Source organism: Anopheles maculipalpis, chromosome X, assembly GCF_943734695.1.
Source record: "Anopheles maculipalpis chromosome X, idAnoMacuDA_375_x, whole genome shotgun sequence".
Lineage (NCBI taxonomy): Eukaryota > Metazoa > Arthropoda > Insecta > Diptera > Culicidae > Anopheles > Anopheles maculipalpis.
In genome coordinates this window covers 2,518,837-2,535,272 of record NC_064870.1, presented here as the reverse complement: position 1 = coordinate 2,535,272, position 16,436 = coordinate 2,518,837, and the positions used below count along the sequence as shown (strand labels likewise).

Below are 16,436 nucleotides of genomic sequence, written 5' to 3'. Positions count from 1 at the left end.
CTTAAGCTCTTTTGTTAACTAGTAGTTAGTACAATAATTTTGCTTGTCTAATTTAATATCTTTTCATGTGTAAATTTTCCAAAGTCAGTTAAATTAAATTATATTATACCACTTTAACAACTAGCAAGAGGAAGGAAAAAGAGATGTGGCTTAATTGAGATTTTAAAAACGCTCTTGCCAAACCGCAATCATGCCAAACACCCTCTGGTAAGATGGCAGTCACTACTCTCAAAGAATGACTCTAAAAAAACCGCGTTAAACTTAAACTAAAAATATACACAACACACAGTCACTTAAGCACACACACCCACACACACACAAAATACAGAATCAAACACTACTAAACTCTAACCTAAACCAACCAAGTTGATAAATCAGTTCCAATTATTGTAGTTAAACTTCTGACATCGTTAGCGAATTGTTCGTGCAAAATCCAATCCAAAACTGGAGCAAAAAGTCGAATTCTGCCCCCCCCCTCCCCTCCTCCCTCGCAACTTCTGGCGCAAACACATGCAAACCTGGAATGTTACGAATGTTTGCCTACTAAAACACTTCTTACCTTACAAGGACCCGTCGGCGATACAGTAGGGTGGATCGAAACGTGATTAAACAAAAAATCCATGCAATAGTTACAACCGCATCGGGGCCGCATAATGACGTACGCTGCATATTCTTGTAAAAAAAAAAACCAAACCACCTTCCACCCAGTCCACAGGCACAGCCGTGCCGCACATTTCACTGTGTGTGACACTTCTGGCGGTGTCTGGCGCTTTATTGAACTAGAATCGGGTGCGTCAAATGGCAAACAGGTGTGCAGAACTGTGGCAAACTTATTGCAAATGAAAAGGGGGAGAAAACGCATTTAAGCAAACATTAAACATAATAAAACAACAGCAACAAGAATAAAACAAACTATAATCCGAAGGTAATTAAAAAAAAAGAGACAAGCAAAACAAATACATACACATTTTATAAAAGAGAAATATCGAGATAAAAAAAACAGCAGAAAACAAGTAGCTGTTAAACTAAACGAATACCTTCGACGTAGGGACGGCTCCCGGAGCATTAAATGATAGGGGTGGGAGGTACGAACGTGGTGAGAGATGTGTGTGAAGGCGCAGCCATTGGGCTGTAGTGAGGGGAGGAAAGTGAAACGAATGGGGGGCTGGCTACTGGTGGGCAACTTTTCATAGATTGCATAGTGTGAGAGCATAAATCAATCATTGCATTTTTTGAAAACGTTCAATAATGGTTGTAAGCGAGATTTGTTAGACAAAATGAAAACACGCGTCACACACCCACACAAAAACACGTGCACTCAAAACACACAACCACACTACCAGACACTCGTTGCAAGCGAAGCAAGACGGAAGAATGAAGAGCAAGAAAATCATAAAGAAAATTGGAAAACGGAAGGCAAACTAGTGAAGCTAAACGAAATTCGAAGTGTAAAATTGAAAGATTCCCGCTGTTTGGTTAAAAAAGGGTAAATGAATGAAAAAGCAAGCAAAAGTAAACAACTAACAAACACAGCACAAAAAACACTCACACTGACTCAAACACACACACGCGCCGGATAAAGTAAATTCAAAGTAAATGAATTAAATAATAAACAAAAGAAAACAAAAACAAAAAAAACAACAACAAAACCGAACAGCACAACGGTTGAATTATGTTCGAAATAAATTATTCAAATAATTTCCAAAACTGATGGACTTCTGCTTTGGCGAACACTCTCGCCCGCACATCCGAATAAGATGACTGGAAAGAGCTTTTTACTTGAATTCTACATTAGGCGAACACTTCTGCTTGGTCTAACGACCTTCTGATACGTGACTTACTTGATGGCCGATGGATTTGAAATGACTTACTTGACCTGCTGACACCACGCAGTTGGATAGTCCTCATTATGCGGGATGCGGTCCTGCCGTGTGAAGACTAGCCCTGTTGTCATCACCGGGGCCGGGGCTCTGAGTTTTGTTTTCTAGATAACTTCAGCATTGAGCTCCTTCCCCCCACATTACCAACAAGCTTTAGTGATGGATAACAAAACCGTATAACCGTTTTTGTTTTCTCTTTTGATTTTTAGTTACATTTTTATTGTATCATATATACTTTTCAAATGTATTTAATATTACATTATTCCGTTCCTGCTTACGTTGTGTATGCTGCTTACGTGTTTCGTTTTCTTTTATTTATTTTCCGCTTTTCATGCTTTTTTTCCATAAGTTTTCTTAATGTACCTTATCTTTCCTGTTTTTTTTGTGTGTGTTTACTGTTTGCTGTATTTTCTCTATTCGTTTTCATTTTCTTCGTATGGAAAGAAATTTCTTGTATTGAATATTCGCGTTTCATTTTCACTTCTCCTTACTGTTAAGTGTAAATCGTCCCCGCTGTTCATGTTGTAGAAATGCTTACAATCCATACTATTTCCTATACCACTGCCCAAGCACACTCAACATCACTTTGCATTGAATTTTTCCTTCTTCGCCTTGGGAAAGGGAGAGTTTTCATTTATACTGGGATCATTTTTTTTTTCGTGTCCATTTTATTATTCATTATCATTTTTGCGTGCGCCATCCAAACATGCTTCCGAGGTGTGGCTGTGCCTCGCACGCAAAAGGCGCTAATCTCTTACAGGAATGGGAGAAAACTATAATAGCATAAAACAATATTTGTATGCTTGAGATGGAATGAACATAAAATACTTTCTGAAGATACAAAAAAAACATAAACCACTTCGGTCGCTTTTTGTTGAAACACATTGCAAGGTACAAAACAAGATAAGGTTTACACACACGCACCTATTACATCATAAAACATTTAATAAAAAAATAATAATTATGCTTTGTTGCGTTGAACAAAACTGAACTGAAACGCAGGAAAGGTAAATAGATCTTTCTTGTATGACGTACTTTTTAAGTCCGTCCGCGTCCTCTTTCTAGTGTGAAATCTTTCCTCAGTTGCTGTGGAACGTGTGAAATTGAACATTTAGCTATATAAGCAGAACTATGCGTATCTTCTCCTATCCCAAGATCATCTCCTTCGTTTTTTTCAAACAGGTTTGGTTTAATATTACAGTGAACACAAAATCTAGTACAAAGTTTGGGCGAATAAATATGACAAGCCTGCGTAGCATGCTAAAGCCACCTGGCAAATGAGCTAGGGAGAAACTAAAGAAGAAAAAAAAACGGAACATCACCTCCGACCTATTATCTTATCAAAAACTGATCCCGAATGCGCACGATCCCTATTTTCCCTGTACAGTACATTGTATATAGCTGTTTTTTCTTTATCTTTCTCTCTCTCTCTTTATTGGCCTGATGGGAACATCCCCCCCCCCCCCCTTGAGTGAACCTCGTTTCTATGGAGTTGGTGTATGCTGCGGGAGGAATGTGTGTTGTGTTTATTTAAAAAAAATCGACGGAATAATTGAGTTTTGCATTTGCTTTGCTTTGTTACCATTATCTCCTGTTACTGTTTCTTTTGGGAAGGGGGTCCGTGTTAGCATTATGTGTGTTTTATCCTTCTCTCTCTCTCTCTATCCTTGTTTCGCCAAAATTTCCTTCATTCAAAACGCATTTTATTCTTCTTATTCTTGCATGTGTTTTCTCGCGAAAGGATTTTCCGTGTTTGTATATTTTTCTAACGTTCGTTCACTTCACTTAATATGTGTAATATCCTCTAAAACCTCTACTCTACTATAATATTCCCACCAATCCTGTCCTGCTATCCCCAGGTGTCGACATTACGAGTTACGAGAACCCACTGCTCAATGACGCGCGGGCAAAGTTGATTGCGTTACCATTTTTCTGCTGTCGGCTTCAATCTTTGCGTGTCGGAAGAATTATTGTTGTTTACGTTTTATCGTTTTTTGTTTTGTTTTACATTCTACATAATTTTGTTTGTCTCTTTTTCGATGAAAGGCTTCTTTTTGTTCTACTACCGCTAACGGCTTGGGTTTTTACTCTTTGTTCTATTATCGTTACATCGTGTTTCTTCTTTGCTTCAGCTTTTTCTCATTTTCCCCTTCTTTCTTCTTTTGTAAATCAACGAGATCTTGTAATTTTGAATTGGAGAGGACAACAGTACACAAACACATATACATACATACATACATACATACACAAAACCTGTAGAAGTTGCGAAAATGCTTCTGCTGCTGTTTTGCATAAAACACACACCTGACTGCGTTTACGATTTTGTTTTATCTACCACGTGTTTACAGGAATGGCATATAATATATATATATATATAAAGCAGCATTTCAGCTTGCTGTCCCTGGTTTACTATCATTATTGTTATCCTTTATCGATGAGCAGAAAGGGAAGCGACGAGGAAAGAGAGGAGATGAGGGATGCATGATTACGCTGCAGCTAATTACAAGGGAAAAGTGTTATCTTCAGCATTGTTTTGGCTCACTGTTGAGGCAGAACGTGACACTGTGCGACACGTTCCCAGCTACAACGGGTACACTTTGAATCGTGAAAGCTGAGAGATGTGCGTCAAAAGGCCTCCCGAGATTGTTGTGCGAGAAAGTGAAACGAAAGAGATAACGAAGAAAAAAAAACAGGGTTTTAAAAATTGAACTAAACTAACATTAAAACGGGGGAAAAAACAGTCTACGCGAGGGTGTTATTAACCGAAAAAAAAGGAATCTCTATGAACTTTTTAATTTTTGAACTTATCACTTTAAAATGTGGCATAAAATGTGGCGTCGATCTTCCTACTAAAAAAACGTCAAAGCTCTTTCACAGCACACACGCACAGTCAGGTTGTTGTGGTTTTGTGATGCACTGGAAGTGGGCACATGATGGCCACAGTTTTAGCATACTGTTGGTACTGTAAGAATCCTCTCTTGCCGGCAATCCTTTCCAACCGAAATGAGTTTACTTTTTATCTGTGCTTGTTGCTGCTTTCGATCCTAATAAAAACTACAGTTACTAATATATAAACCTACACCTACTACTTATTTTCCCCTCTGTGCTCAAACGACATAAAGGAATTATTCTAAACCGAACGTAGTTGCATACGGTGCTCGATCCGTGGGCAAGAAGCGAACTATTTCCGGCTTCCGTAGTTGCAACTGGGGGAAAAAATATTAAATGTTTTCTTATATCTCGCGTACATGCTCCTTCTAAAGATGTATGCTTAGGTATTCTATAAAACGAGGAAGTCGTCGGGAACTAACAATTCGAGCTGCCACTTTTAGCTGCTATAAGCTGCTTGCTTGCGTGATAAATCAAGCAAAATGAATCAACCATATTATATTATTTTCCCAATAGTCTCGGTGCAGGGTTTGCGATAGTACGCACGTAAAACTGAGCTTGACAAAATTAAATTACGCGACAGAGATGTAAACATTCCACCATGAACAACACTATAACAACTCTAACCCGGAGAAGGAAAATCACCTTTCTAGACTGGATGCGCACGTGCGCTCACAATTCTTTAAAATAAAATAGTATATAAATGAATGTTTCGATGGTCACCGGGTTTGCGATCTCTTTTCTATCCTTTCCGCCCGACAGATAGATTTTTGATTGGTTTCGATTTTTTTTCTACCACCACTGATTAGTCTCTCTTTCTCTCTGTGTTTGTGTGTGTGTGTGTTGCTTCGTTTGCACGTATTTTTGTCCTAAGTTTTGCTATCAACTTTGTAAGAACAATTGAAATCGAACTTTAATATTGCGACCAGTTTTAACACCTTTAGGTGGAGAAGTTGGAGAGCAGTAAGCCGTATGTGAACGTGTTGTTATCTTATCAATACTGCTGCTACAAATGGAAATGTGTATCAAAAAAAGCCCAGTACTATCTACCACTGATGGGAATGCTGGTTCGGTTTTACTGCCACAGATTGGCAATACTATTACTTTGTCTCTTTGCATGTGTTCCTTTCCCTGTTTCGCTCGATCTAGTTTGCTACTTGTTCTAGACCAAAACACAATGATTTTTACGCACGCAGACACACACATTTTTCTCTTATAAATTGTAGTATTACTCAATTTGAAATCACCCAAAAAAATTATATTAAAAAAACGCAAAGTGTTCGAACGCATCGTGTAGATGCTCATTCTCATCCGCATAATTAAAGTGACATTGATTGAAAATAACGTTAAAATTATGTTTAGAAATTTTTTTTTCACATACACGGAAAATGCGTGCGAAACTAAACCTAAAACCTACATTGCTACCTCATTTCCGGTTATAGTTCATTTTTCGCACAGTTAAATGTGCGCATAAAATAAATCTGGTTTTTCTAGAAAATGCTATTCTTGATCAAATTAAACAGTAAAGTGAAAGGTTTGCGTTATTAAAGGTTACTTTTCTGCTGCCTCTGGTGTCCCATTTTCTATGAAAAAAAAAAACAAGTCAGCTTACATAGAGTGACAGCTAAAAATGGATTGGTGATGGGTGGGGTGGGGGTTGGGAAAGGGAATTACGGAGGGAAGGGAGAAAGGGCACCAAGATTGTAAATCTGTTCTCTCTATCACACGTACCGGACGTTCCTGTCTCCTGCCTTTAACGCATTTATCACACACACACAAGCATCGCTGCTAAGATGAACCATCTAACAGGTGGGTAGATTAGTCGTAGACCTAACCGCGAGAAAAGGATTTTTTTTTCCACTAAATTCAATTTTAAGGGATTTCATGTGTGTATTCAAGGTTTGCCAAAACAGGCAAAAATTTCAATTCATTTTCATTTCTGTTTGTGCCGCAATCTTTAAATCAAGACTACCACCTGTCTACCCACCTGTTAAACTAAACGGACGCATCTTGCCCTCTTACTCATTATCACTGATGCCGGCACACTTTTCCTCTTCCAGCATGGCGTCGAGCTCGTCCGTTAGGTTCGCTAGCATGTTACCGATATCGTTCAGCACGTTGGTGCCGAATATGTCCTGCGAGGCTGCTGCTGCTGCTGCTGCTGGTTCGTCCGCTGTCGGAACGGATGCTGATGGAGCTGCTGCTACTGCTGTTGTCGGTGCAGGTGTCGAAGCAGGGTTGCTAGAACCACCGCCAACGATTGTCTGCACCTGTGGCTGTGTGGTCGACGGTGACAGCTGCTGTAGGCAGCCCGATGTTGCCAGCGTCGTCGTTATCGAACCTGTCAGCGACGAGGAAGAAGAGGACGAGGAGGAGGACAGCGTCGGCAACAGTAGTGGATGTTGTTGTGCGGGTGGACCACCCGGCTGATACTGGGGCTCAATCCGGTTCGACCGCTGCTTGATCGTGCCCGCATTCTCGTTCGCAAACGGTATCTGATCGATCGATTCGAGGCTCGAGTTGGATTTGTTATCATGCTGACCGCCACCGCACACCTTATGCACCTCGACCGTTGTTTGGAGTGTTTGGCCCGCATACACACCACCGTAAGCGTGTGGAAGATGTGATGATGCCGGAGAAGGATGATGCCCTAGAGTTGGGGGCGATGGAGTCGATTGGGTCGAGGATGAGGGCGTATGATGGTGGAGAAGTTGCTGCTGGGAGTGCGACTGTAACAGCATCGACTGGTGTGTGTTGTGATAGATGGGTTGCTGATGTTGCTGTTGTGTCTGCTGTTGGCCAATAGCAGATACGGCAGCATTGGGAACGGCGGTGGTACCCGGCGTACCGGATGACTCCTTCGTCACGAGCGTCAGCGTGTGATGATGCAGGTGATGGTGCTGGACGGCGTAAGGCGAGCTGGTGTAGTTGGAAAAATGCATCGCGTCCAGAGCTGCCGTAGCCATCTCGACGTTTTCTATCTGCCCTAGCAGGGGAGGCATCGGCATCGGCACCGGATAAGTGGTCGGGTCTGAACCGTCTCCCTGTTCCAGTGCACCACCACCACTAGCCACACCACCGTCCACCAGGGTAGGTGCGGGAAGCTTCAAGTTATTGGCGACTATCTTCGCAATTGGGCGAATACCGGTCGATGCCGCTGTCGGTGGACCTCCGAGCAGTGCCAATCGGACGCCATAGCAGTTGCGCTGATGTTGCCGCGGAAGTGTACCACCGCCCTGGAAGTACGGGGCGTGCGGAACTAGCTGTGGATGTTGCTGCTGATGCAGATGCTGCTGCTGTTGGACAAACTGTTGCTGATGCGTTTGTGGCATCATCCAGGCCTGCTGCGTTCCAGCGAACTGATGATGATGGTGATCCTCCGACAGTGCGATCAGCGCGGAAGACTTCTCGTTCGTCGGCGTTATGTCACTGTCATCGTACGAGCTGCGTCGGTAAATCGCTTGCGTACCGTCAAAATGTACGTGAGGGTACGTGATCATCTGGTGGTGCGTGTTGACGTGACCACTACCGGCCGCAGCCATTAGCGCCGATGGTGGTGGTGGAGGCTGAGTTGCAGATTGCTGCCGCAGAAAGGTGCTGTACGAGCCGGCCACCGCAAGATTGTGTTGGTGTTGTTTCGCCGAATCGGTGGACCGCAATCCGATGCTCAGGTCGTCGTAATGCGTCGCTCGCACGTGTCCGGCTGCAGGTGATCTTGGTGCAACCGTTGGTGACAGTCCGTACGGTCCTGTCAGGCCCATCATCTTCCCACTGATGATGTCCTTCACGCGCTTGATGGCGAGAAGAATTTTTTTCTGATGGCCCAACTTCACGATACCGATGTCTTCGAGATCTTCCCAAGTCAGCTGGGTCACGTCGTGCACGGTTTGATAGCCTTGGGCTAGCAGTGGCTGTACGTACTCTTCCAGCCGAAGCAACCGTAACCATTCGTCGATCGAGCCGGGCACGTAACCGGGCAGTGCGTCCGGCAACTTCAACGCATCGATGTGCCGCTTCAGCCGTTCGCGATGGTTCGGCTTGCGGATACCAATCGCCGTCAAATCTTCCGGTGTCATTCGCGCGATCGTTGGCAGATCGTAACCGGCCTCGAGAAATAGGTAAGTGTACTCGTGAAAGTGTATCTCCATCAGCCATTCGGAGATGACGTCGTGATCGGTACGGCTGCCGCTGGATGAGTGGTTGCTAAGCCGATGACTACACCCACCGGCTCCGGTTGGGCCACCACCACTGCCCGATCCGATCGAGCAGGAACTAACGGAGCAGCGTGGCGACGAAAGGACGCCATAACTTCCCACACCGCTCACACTACGATTGGACGAATTGGAAGCGCCAGTTAGATAGGAAGAGGCACGCCCCGAATCCAGACTAGCCGTCGAATGGCGTGACCCGGAACCGGCCGATCCGGACAACGATACCGGACTATCCCGGCCGGGCGATTGGGTCAAGTCGATTCCCTGATCGTCTAAACCGTAATCTACGATACCATCCGGACCGCAACGTAACATCAAGCTGGAAGGTGCTGTTGCTGATGCCCCTGTTCCTACCTGTCCTCCACCACCGCTGCCACCAGCACCACTACCACTCACCCCGACACTCGATCCACCAGTTTGGGATGCAACTGGTCCGGGGACTTCCATCGTCGTTGGATGATGATGTTGGTGATGCTCCAGTATAACCGTCCCAGCTACCACTGCCGTACCACCGTTCCGGCCCGCACCATCACCGGTGTCATAGATCACTGCTGTTGGTGGACCACCACCGCCGCCCCCATTACTCATCCCGATCTTCCCATACATATCGGGGACGGCCGGTGGCATCACCTTCTTTGCCTGCGGCACACTCTTCGATTGTCGTGACATACCTGCGCCCGTACTCAGGCTTAGCTTTCGCATCGTAGCAACCACACTGTACCGACCGACGACGACGACTGCTGCTGCTTCTGCTGCTGTGACTGATGTTGCTGCTGCATGTGCACTGCCGTTTTGATGTGTTCTCTTGGACTTGGACGCTAGCCTCTCTATTTGCCTCACCGCCAATAGCACTGAGATGCTTGCCTAGAGAGCGCTATTCGCGATATAAACCCTTGCACTCTACAGCATCGGAGTTTTATTGCTGATGCATTTACGACTGTGGACCATACACCCTCCCCTCTATCGGCCCACTGCCTGTTCGCTTGTGCGCCCGCGTACGTTTGCGCATTAACCTTTAGGTTGGCACTCTACGCTCGACGTTGCCGCCACCACTGGACCACATGGAGGTGTGTGTGTGTGTATCTGACTGAAATGCCGCTCCGTATAGTAGGCACCTAGCGCTATTCTCCTGTGCCGGCCGCTTTCTGTTGTTGTTTTGTGTATCGCTCTTTTCTACAACAGGTTGATAATGTACTGCGATGGCGTGGTATTCCTAAAACGCATGAACGAAAAAAAAAATTAGTTAGAATTGTTATTACACCACTAGCAAAACACAATAATAGAAATTAATAATGCGGCTGATAAGGAGACCAGAAATAATTAGTCACGCAAAACACAAAATTTTAAATAAACATATAAGCATTAACAACAAACGCATCGTGTTTCGCGTTTCTTGTTTTACCGCGATGGTAGCTAGATCTTCGAGTGATTAGAAAAGCGTCCGGATGTTAATTAGTTTTCGTGCCTGCTTATCTTCGTCATTTGGCTCAGGCCGGCTAGTTACACGAATACGAATGATTGAAAATGCATGACGAAATATACTTTAATAATAATTTAAAGTCCATATCTGCACGATTCGAAGACGATATTAGAAATCGTCACATATATCTCCTGAGAAGTATGTATGTACTCTGTCAAAAACTCTAACTTGAAACCCTTCCAGTAGCTTTCGAAAGGAAGTTTCTCTGAAAAATCTTTCTAATTTTCAGCTGATCGACCTACATTAGGTAGGATTCGAAATCCCATTTCGCTTGTCCCACCACTAGTTAAAATCCCAGCAGGACTGTTCCTTCACGTAGTGAGAACTGTCTCTCCAACTACGCGGTATCAGCAAATCTAGTAAACCATCAGATGACCGGCGTGATCTATAGAGGGTCACTAAGCCAAGAGAAAGAAAAAGTTAAATTTATACCTGAACGAAGACATCCCCGACCGCCGTGTCTACAATCGCTTCGAAATTTACAACATCTTTTCTCTTGACTAGGGCACAGATTCTGGTCACCCATCTTTATTGTGGTGTGGTGACAGCAATAATCGCGGTCGCTATTTTTTGGGAAAGCGTCTTTGGGAAATGCATCTGGCCCTTTCTTTTCCACTCACTAAGAGTTGGAGAAAAGATTCAACCATTCATTTATTTAGACCTGCTGTGTGCCCTCAATTCCCCCTGTTTGGGTGGCAATATTTTTGTTAAATACTTTATCTTTTATTCGTATTTTTAACTTCAAAGATATCCATATTTTGGTTGTCAGTCAAATCCAATCTTTTTCCATGCACTGATGTTGAAACCACGCTAGGTGATCGAGACTTTGCTTGCTAACTTTAAACTGGTATCAAATCTTATCCAAGAACTAACCTTTACTATTTCACTATCCCGCTGCGGGTAAATTAAAATTTAAGGAAGCTATGACTGTCGGACCACAACTATCTCATCTGGTGGATGCCTCTCAATCCAGTGAATTGTGATACGGGAATCCTACCTTTTTGTCCCCCAGAGCACTATGAGAAATTAAATTTTCAATTTAAGAAAAGATCCCATAAAAACTTCCTTTTAAATCCTTTTAAAAGCTTCCATAAAGCGACGACGATAGCGCATCAAATGCACTTAAACATCCAACCAAACCCAGCGCGCCACATTTATTGCGAAACATTCATTCACGAAGGCATGAAATCTAAACTCTCAAATACTAAGACCAGCGAAGTGTACGGGAAGGAAATAAACACTTTTTATAGCATTTTCCGCCAATAACCCGGGCGCATCTCGAGTTCAAAAGCTTTGCAGGCCGAGTAGATGCATCCACGATTGTAACTACGGGAAGCTTAACCTCAACGCGCGCTCGCGCTGCATTATCGCTACTTTCCGGAAGCAGAAATATTATCAGCATAATTTAGCATGACGGGCAACGGCAGAACAAAACGGAAAATCCGCTACTGGCCGCGCCATTGCATCACTTTATAGTCAGCGAGATGCAAATGTCGAACCTAGTCTAACTGACGGCCATTTATTAGGTTCGCAACTGCAGCACAACAAAAGCGGGGTGTTGAAGCGTGAAAGATAAAATTCAATCATCTAAAATACCCGCTGACACGGTGCCAAGAGTTGTTATTGCAATATTTCCTCCTTCAGTTTAATACCTTTCTTTCGTACAATCGGCGAAAGGATACAACAAAATGGAGTGGGAGCGATTTTCGAAAGGGATCGACAGAAAGTGGAGAAATGAATGCATAACGAATGCTGGGCTATTCGAAAGGATGTCTAAATGCATTGCGAATGAAATGCATTAACGTGCCCTCTCAAAACCGATCCAAATCGGATGGTCCGCACGCTTTACGGGGCCCCCGCAGTTACGACCAGTGAACTAGAACCTTTTCTAGCGCCGAGATTTTTCGTTCTGCCCTTTTCACCTCCGGCTAGGCAGATTCTAACGAAGTTACGAGTAATGATGGGCACTCCGCATTGGAATCAACTGGATCCGACGTACCGTGTTCTGGAATCGGTTCGGAATTGTTTCTAGACCCGAGTTTAGACCCTGTAGGAGCACTCCGAAATCGATTCCAACCAAAACAGCCTGTTGCCCATAACTAGTTTCGGCTGCAGCACGTGGCGTGGCACCACAGTCACACCGAGCACACGTGAGCGGCGTTCAAATCGAACGATGCCTCAACGTAACATCGTAAGATGAGCGATGTTCTATATATACGGGAAACGGGGGAACCCTCCTTCTCTCTCTTTCTCTCTCTCTGTTACCGCGTCATCATCGTCGAGCTGATCGGAAAACCATAACTTTAAAAACATGCCCCGGCACGGTACTGCGGTGCCCGGTTGTAAAAATGGGAACAAGAAAATAAAAAAAAAACGATTAAAATAATCTATCGCAGAGGCGAGCCGTTTGTTGCGAAAGCGTGTGTGTGTGTTTTTATGGGTTGCAATGTTCCGGATGATGCAGCTGCTGGGTGCCAGGTTGTAATTCGCTTCGGCGGCAAACAGCCGGCAGCAGCAGCAAGCAGCAGCAGCAGGGCCCGTAACGCGCAACCATCAAAAACCGGGTTTTGCTCTAAATCCATCAACGCTTCTCCACTATCGAAGAAGGGATCAGCCGTAATCGATTGTGTAGAATTAGTAATGGAAGTGGCGATATCGGGCATTCGGTTCTTTTTTTAATTATAGTAAATTGTGCAACTAAATGCATTTCCATTCCATAAAATTCTAAGTGCAGAAGTTGACGAGGGGCCAAGAAAAAAATAAGACGAACGAAGCCTAAAATGACTTCAAGTCGCTCGAAGCTAACCAACTAGCGGTTTGCCGCCCCGTGCAAAAAAAAAAGGTTGGCCAATAAATAAATGCGGGCAAGCTGCAATTGTTTTTGACAGGAAAGAAGCTTTACACGCCGAGCGTTACTTCAGCATGGCTCGCATAACTAATAAAAGTGAGCTCCAGCGAGAACTGGTATGCAGGTTTGGCAATTAAAGCTAATCTCTAAACTTACCCGATTTAGATTTCATCTCAGCTGGGGGATTAAAATTATTAGTTCAATTTCCTTGAACAAGTCTATATGATGGCTTAAGCTAGTTTTTTATGTGTTTTGAGCGACTCAAACGCTGCTTTTCATACATTACTGACCGGCAGTGCCGTCGTCGTAAGCACCAAAAACCTAATCAAAACGCTCAATAATATTTGTGCTTGTTGTGACAAGATTTTGCATAGATTTCAAGAGATTGCGCATAACTTGGCTGCTTGGCTCAACGATGCTGCTAGGTCATACCGGTCATCCAATAGCTTACGAAACATATTGGTAGAGCCATCCAACATATAGGTTCACGTGCATTCAATTTACTACTGAACATTCCGAACAATGCAAATGGTCGATAACTACGTGCGAATAGGTCAACACACAGGGCCAAAGTCATCGAATGATTGTGCAGGCAAGGACGCTAAAAATACTATTATTACCGCAAATTTAGCACCATAAATTTTACTATAACTGTACCGAGTTTATTCATGCGCCTGCTAGCCGGTGGTTTGCGTAACTGAAACGAACCTTCCCTTATTTCATCTTTTAAAGACTTATTTTCCAAGCAGCCCATTTCGATGGACGAATGAATTGCATTCGATTTAGCGTGCACAATCGTAAACGTCGAATTATTTTAATGCCTTTTCTATTGCCTAGTGACATCGTCCGGCGTAGTACCTGTGGTGATTTCAATTGCAGCAAGACGTGGCTATTACGAGTTATATTACACTCGCAGACGCTTTATAACACCTTTGTGGCGTCCGGTACGTTTAGTGGTATTGGCGCCAAAGGTTTCCATATGACCTAGGCTGCTATCGACACCCCGTATGATCCGGGACTGTTTCTGGGAATGATCGCTACGAACGCTGCGGATGAATAACGATCCAGGAAGTTGCAAGAGCAAACCAAGAAGCATTCTACAAGCATTCTAGAGTGGCCTCACATGCCATTTAAGCTCGTACGTTAGCGATGGTGCGATCGTAAAGTAACTGTTCGCATGGTTCTAGCTCTGTTGTAACCTTTACCTGCTGCTCCAGCTTGACCGCTTGAATGATCGGGAAATGTTCTGCGATTAAGGTTTGCCCAACTGAGGGGCAAATGTCGGGCATTTGCCAATCTAATCTGGGATCTTCTACGCCGTCCGGGTGCTGAATGTTCTGATGCGTGGGCACACAAGGTGCAATAAGTCAAGACCTCGCAAGCTTCAGATGCAGAATCTTACATTCGCCGTTATCCAGAGCAAGAAGCACGTTGTAAAGACCGAATCGGCTAGAGCCGGTGTTCAGGAAGCGACTATGGAGAGTTGAGTTGATCTTGGGGATGCAGAATTATCGGAAATAAAAAGCATTTAGATCAAAGTCTGAAGTTTACACACTGTTGTAGATAGCGATCAAATCCCATGCAGATCATTGGCATAGCAGCACCGAAGATCAATTCCCATCCGGACCGTTTCTTCGTAGCGAGGACTGACTATCCAACTACGTGGTATCAAGAAGTCTCGTAAGACCTTCTGAGGATGAGGTGCCAAAGAAGAAGAGAAAGCCAGCATAATCGCAAGGGTACTATTGAGGTTCTTACGCAGCTGATAGTAGATTTGGTTGGTCGGGTTGATTGTTGATGGACCGGTCGGGAGGATTGCAGCTGATTGTAGGTGATCGTGTGGGGTGTGTGGTGGGATGATCCGGTGGCCGAGGAGATATTGGTGAAGGTCTTGCGTGCAAAAACTCGTTATCAAATCCCTGTCCAGTATCTTCCCGTCCGCAGTGACTTTCCAGAAAAGGGTAAAAGTCTAGAAAGTCAGCAATGACAGGTCGAGATCTCTCGAGATTGTAGCGAATTAGTAAAAGTGACTACTTCTTCTTCTTGGCTTAACGACTAACTAGGTCATGACGGCCATCGAATGGCTTACTAGACTGCTTGGGTACCACGTAGTAGGACTCTGAATGTGAGTTCTAGTCCAAGCATTCAAATCTCGGATTTGGACGCATTTGCGAACAGAATTCTACATTACAGATATTGCCAGCAAGCCAGAAATGGAAGGTTCAGCGGCCTAGATCTCTCACAAAGAAGCATTGACTCTCTTCCGGCCACGTGCGCCGTGTGGAAGACAGGCTATCTGGCAAAACGAAGTCGAGGAACCCAGAACTAGCTATCCTAAGCATTAAAGATATCTACTCGATTGTGCTAATGATTACACTTTTCATTTCGTGCAATCTGTAAACTTTCCCTCTTTTTGAGGCGACTATTTTTCCATCATTTTATCAACCGGCGACAAACGCTTCCTCTGTTCTCATGTTTACGTCTGTGAATACGTACAAAAATCGCAACACAGCATTCTCGTATGTTTCATATTTCAGCGAGATTGTGAAGTCGTTCACCACCGTTGTGCAATGACATCGAATACACGACGACGCCACAGATTACTATTCGCGGGGGTCAGCCACTCAGCCTGTACTCCGGGAATAAACCTTTGGGTGGAAATGGGGAGTAGGTTTCGCTATTCTTTTCTATACCCGGCTTCCGTTTCCTGAAGCGCGACCATACTGAAACCTGAACCGTGCTCTCATCCGGTGAACTAGACGCGTTTGGCTGGAGAAGAATACAAAATATTGTAGATACACCCGGCCCGCCGGGTTCGCCGCCACCGTTAGCACAACCATCCGGTGTCGGAATGTTCCATGGGGGCTCTTTCAATGTGCGCATTTTGTTGTTTTTTTTTTTGCATAATTTGCGCCGGTCCATGCCGATCCACAGCCGCAAAACGTCCCATGTACCGAGCGAAACAATCGTTATCAGCGGTGTGTCTCTGACCGGGCGGGCAGTTAAATGGCGATGGATTGTTCTACTGTATTTTGGACAAGTGTCTCAGCGATAACCGCCTGGAACGCGTGCGTCCGCTCCTTACCAAATCACTGCCAAGGAGTGTAATGTAGAAGGATGAGCATGCT

At 44.3% G+C, this 16,436-nt stretch overlaps 1 protein-coding gene across 1 annotated transcript; it reads right to left on the bottom strand.

Annotated features, from left to right (window-relative positions):
* Nucleotides 1-6,787: 6,787 nt before the first annotated feature.
* On the bottom strand, nt 6,788-9,791 carry LOC126567813 (uncharacterized). Its single transcript, XM_050224119.1, has one exon. The coding sequence runs from the start codon at nt 9,680-9,682 to the stop codon at nt 6,788-6,790; it is 2,895 nt and encodes a 964-aa protein (XP_050080076.1). The 5' UTR covers nt 9,683-9,791.
* Between the last annotated feature and the right edge of the window lie 6,645 nt (nt 9,792-16,436).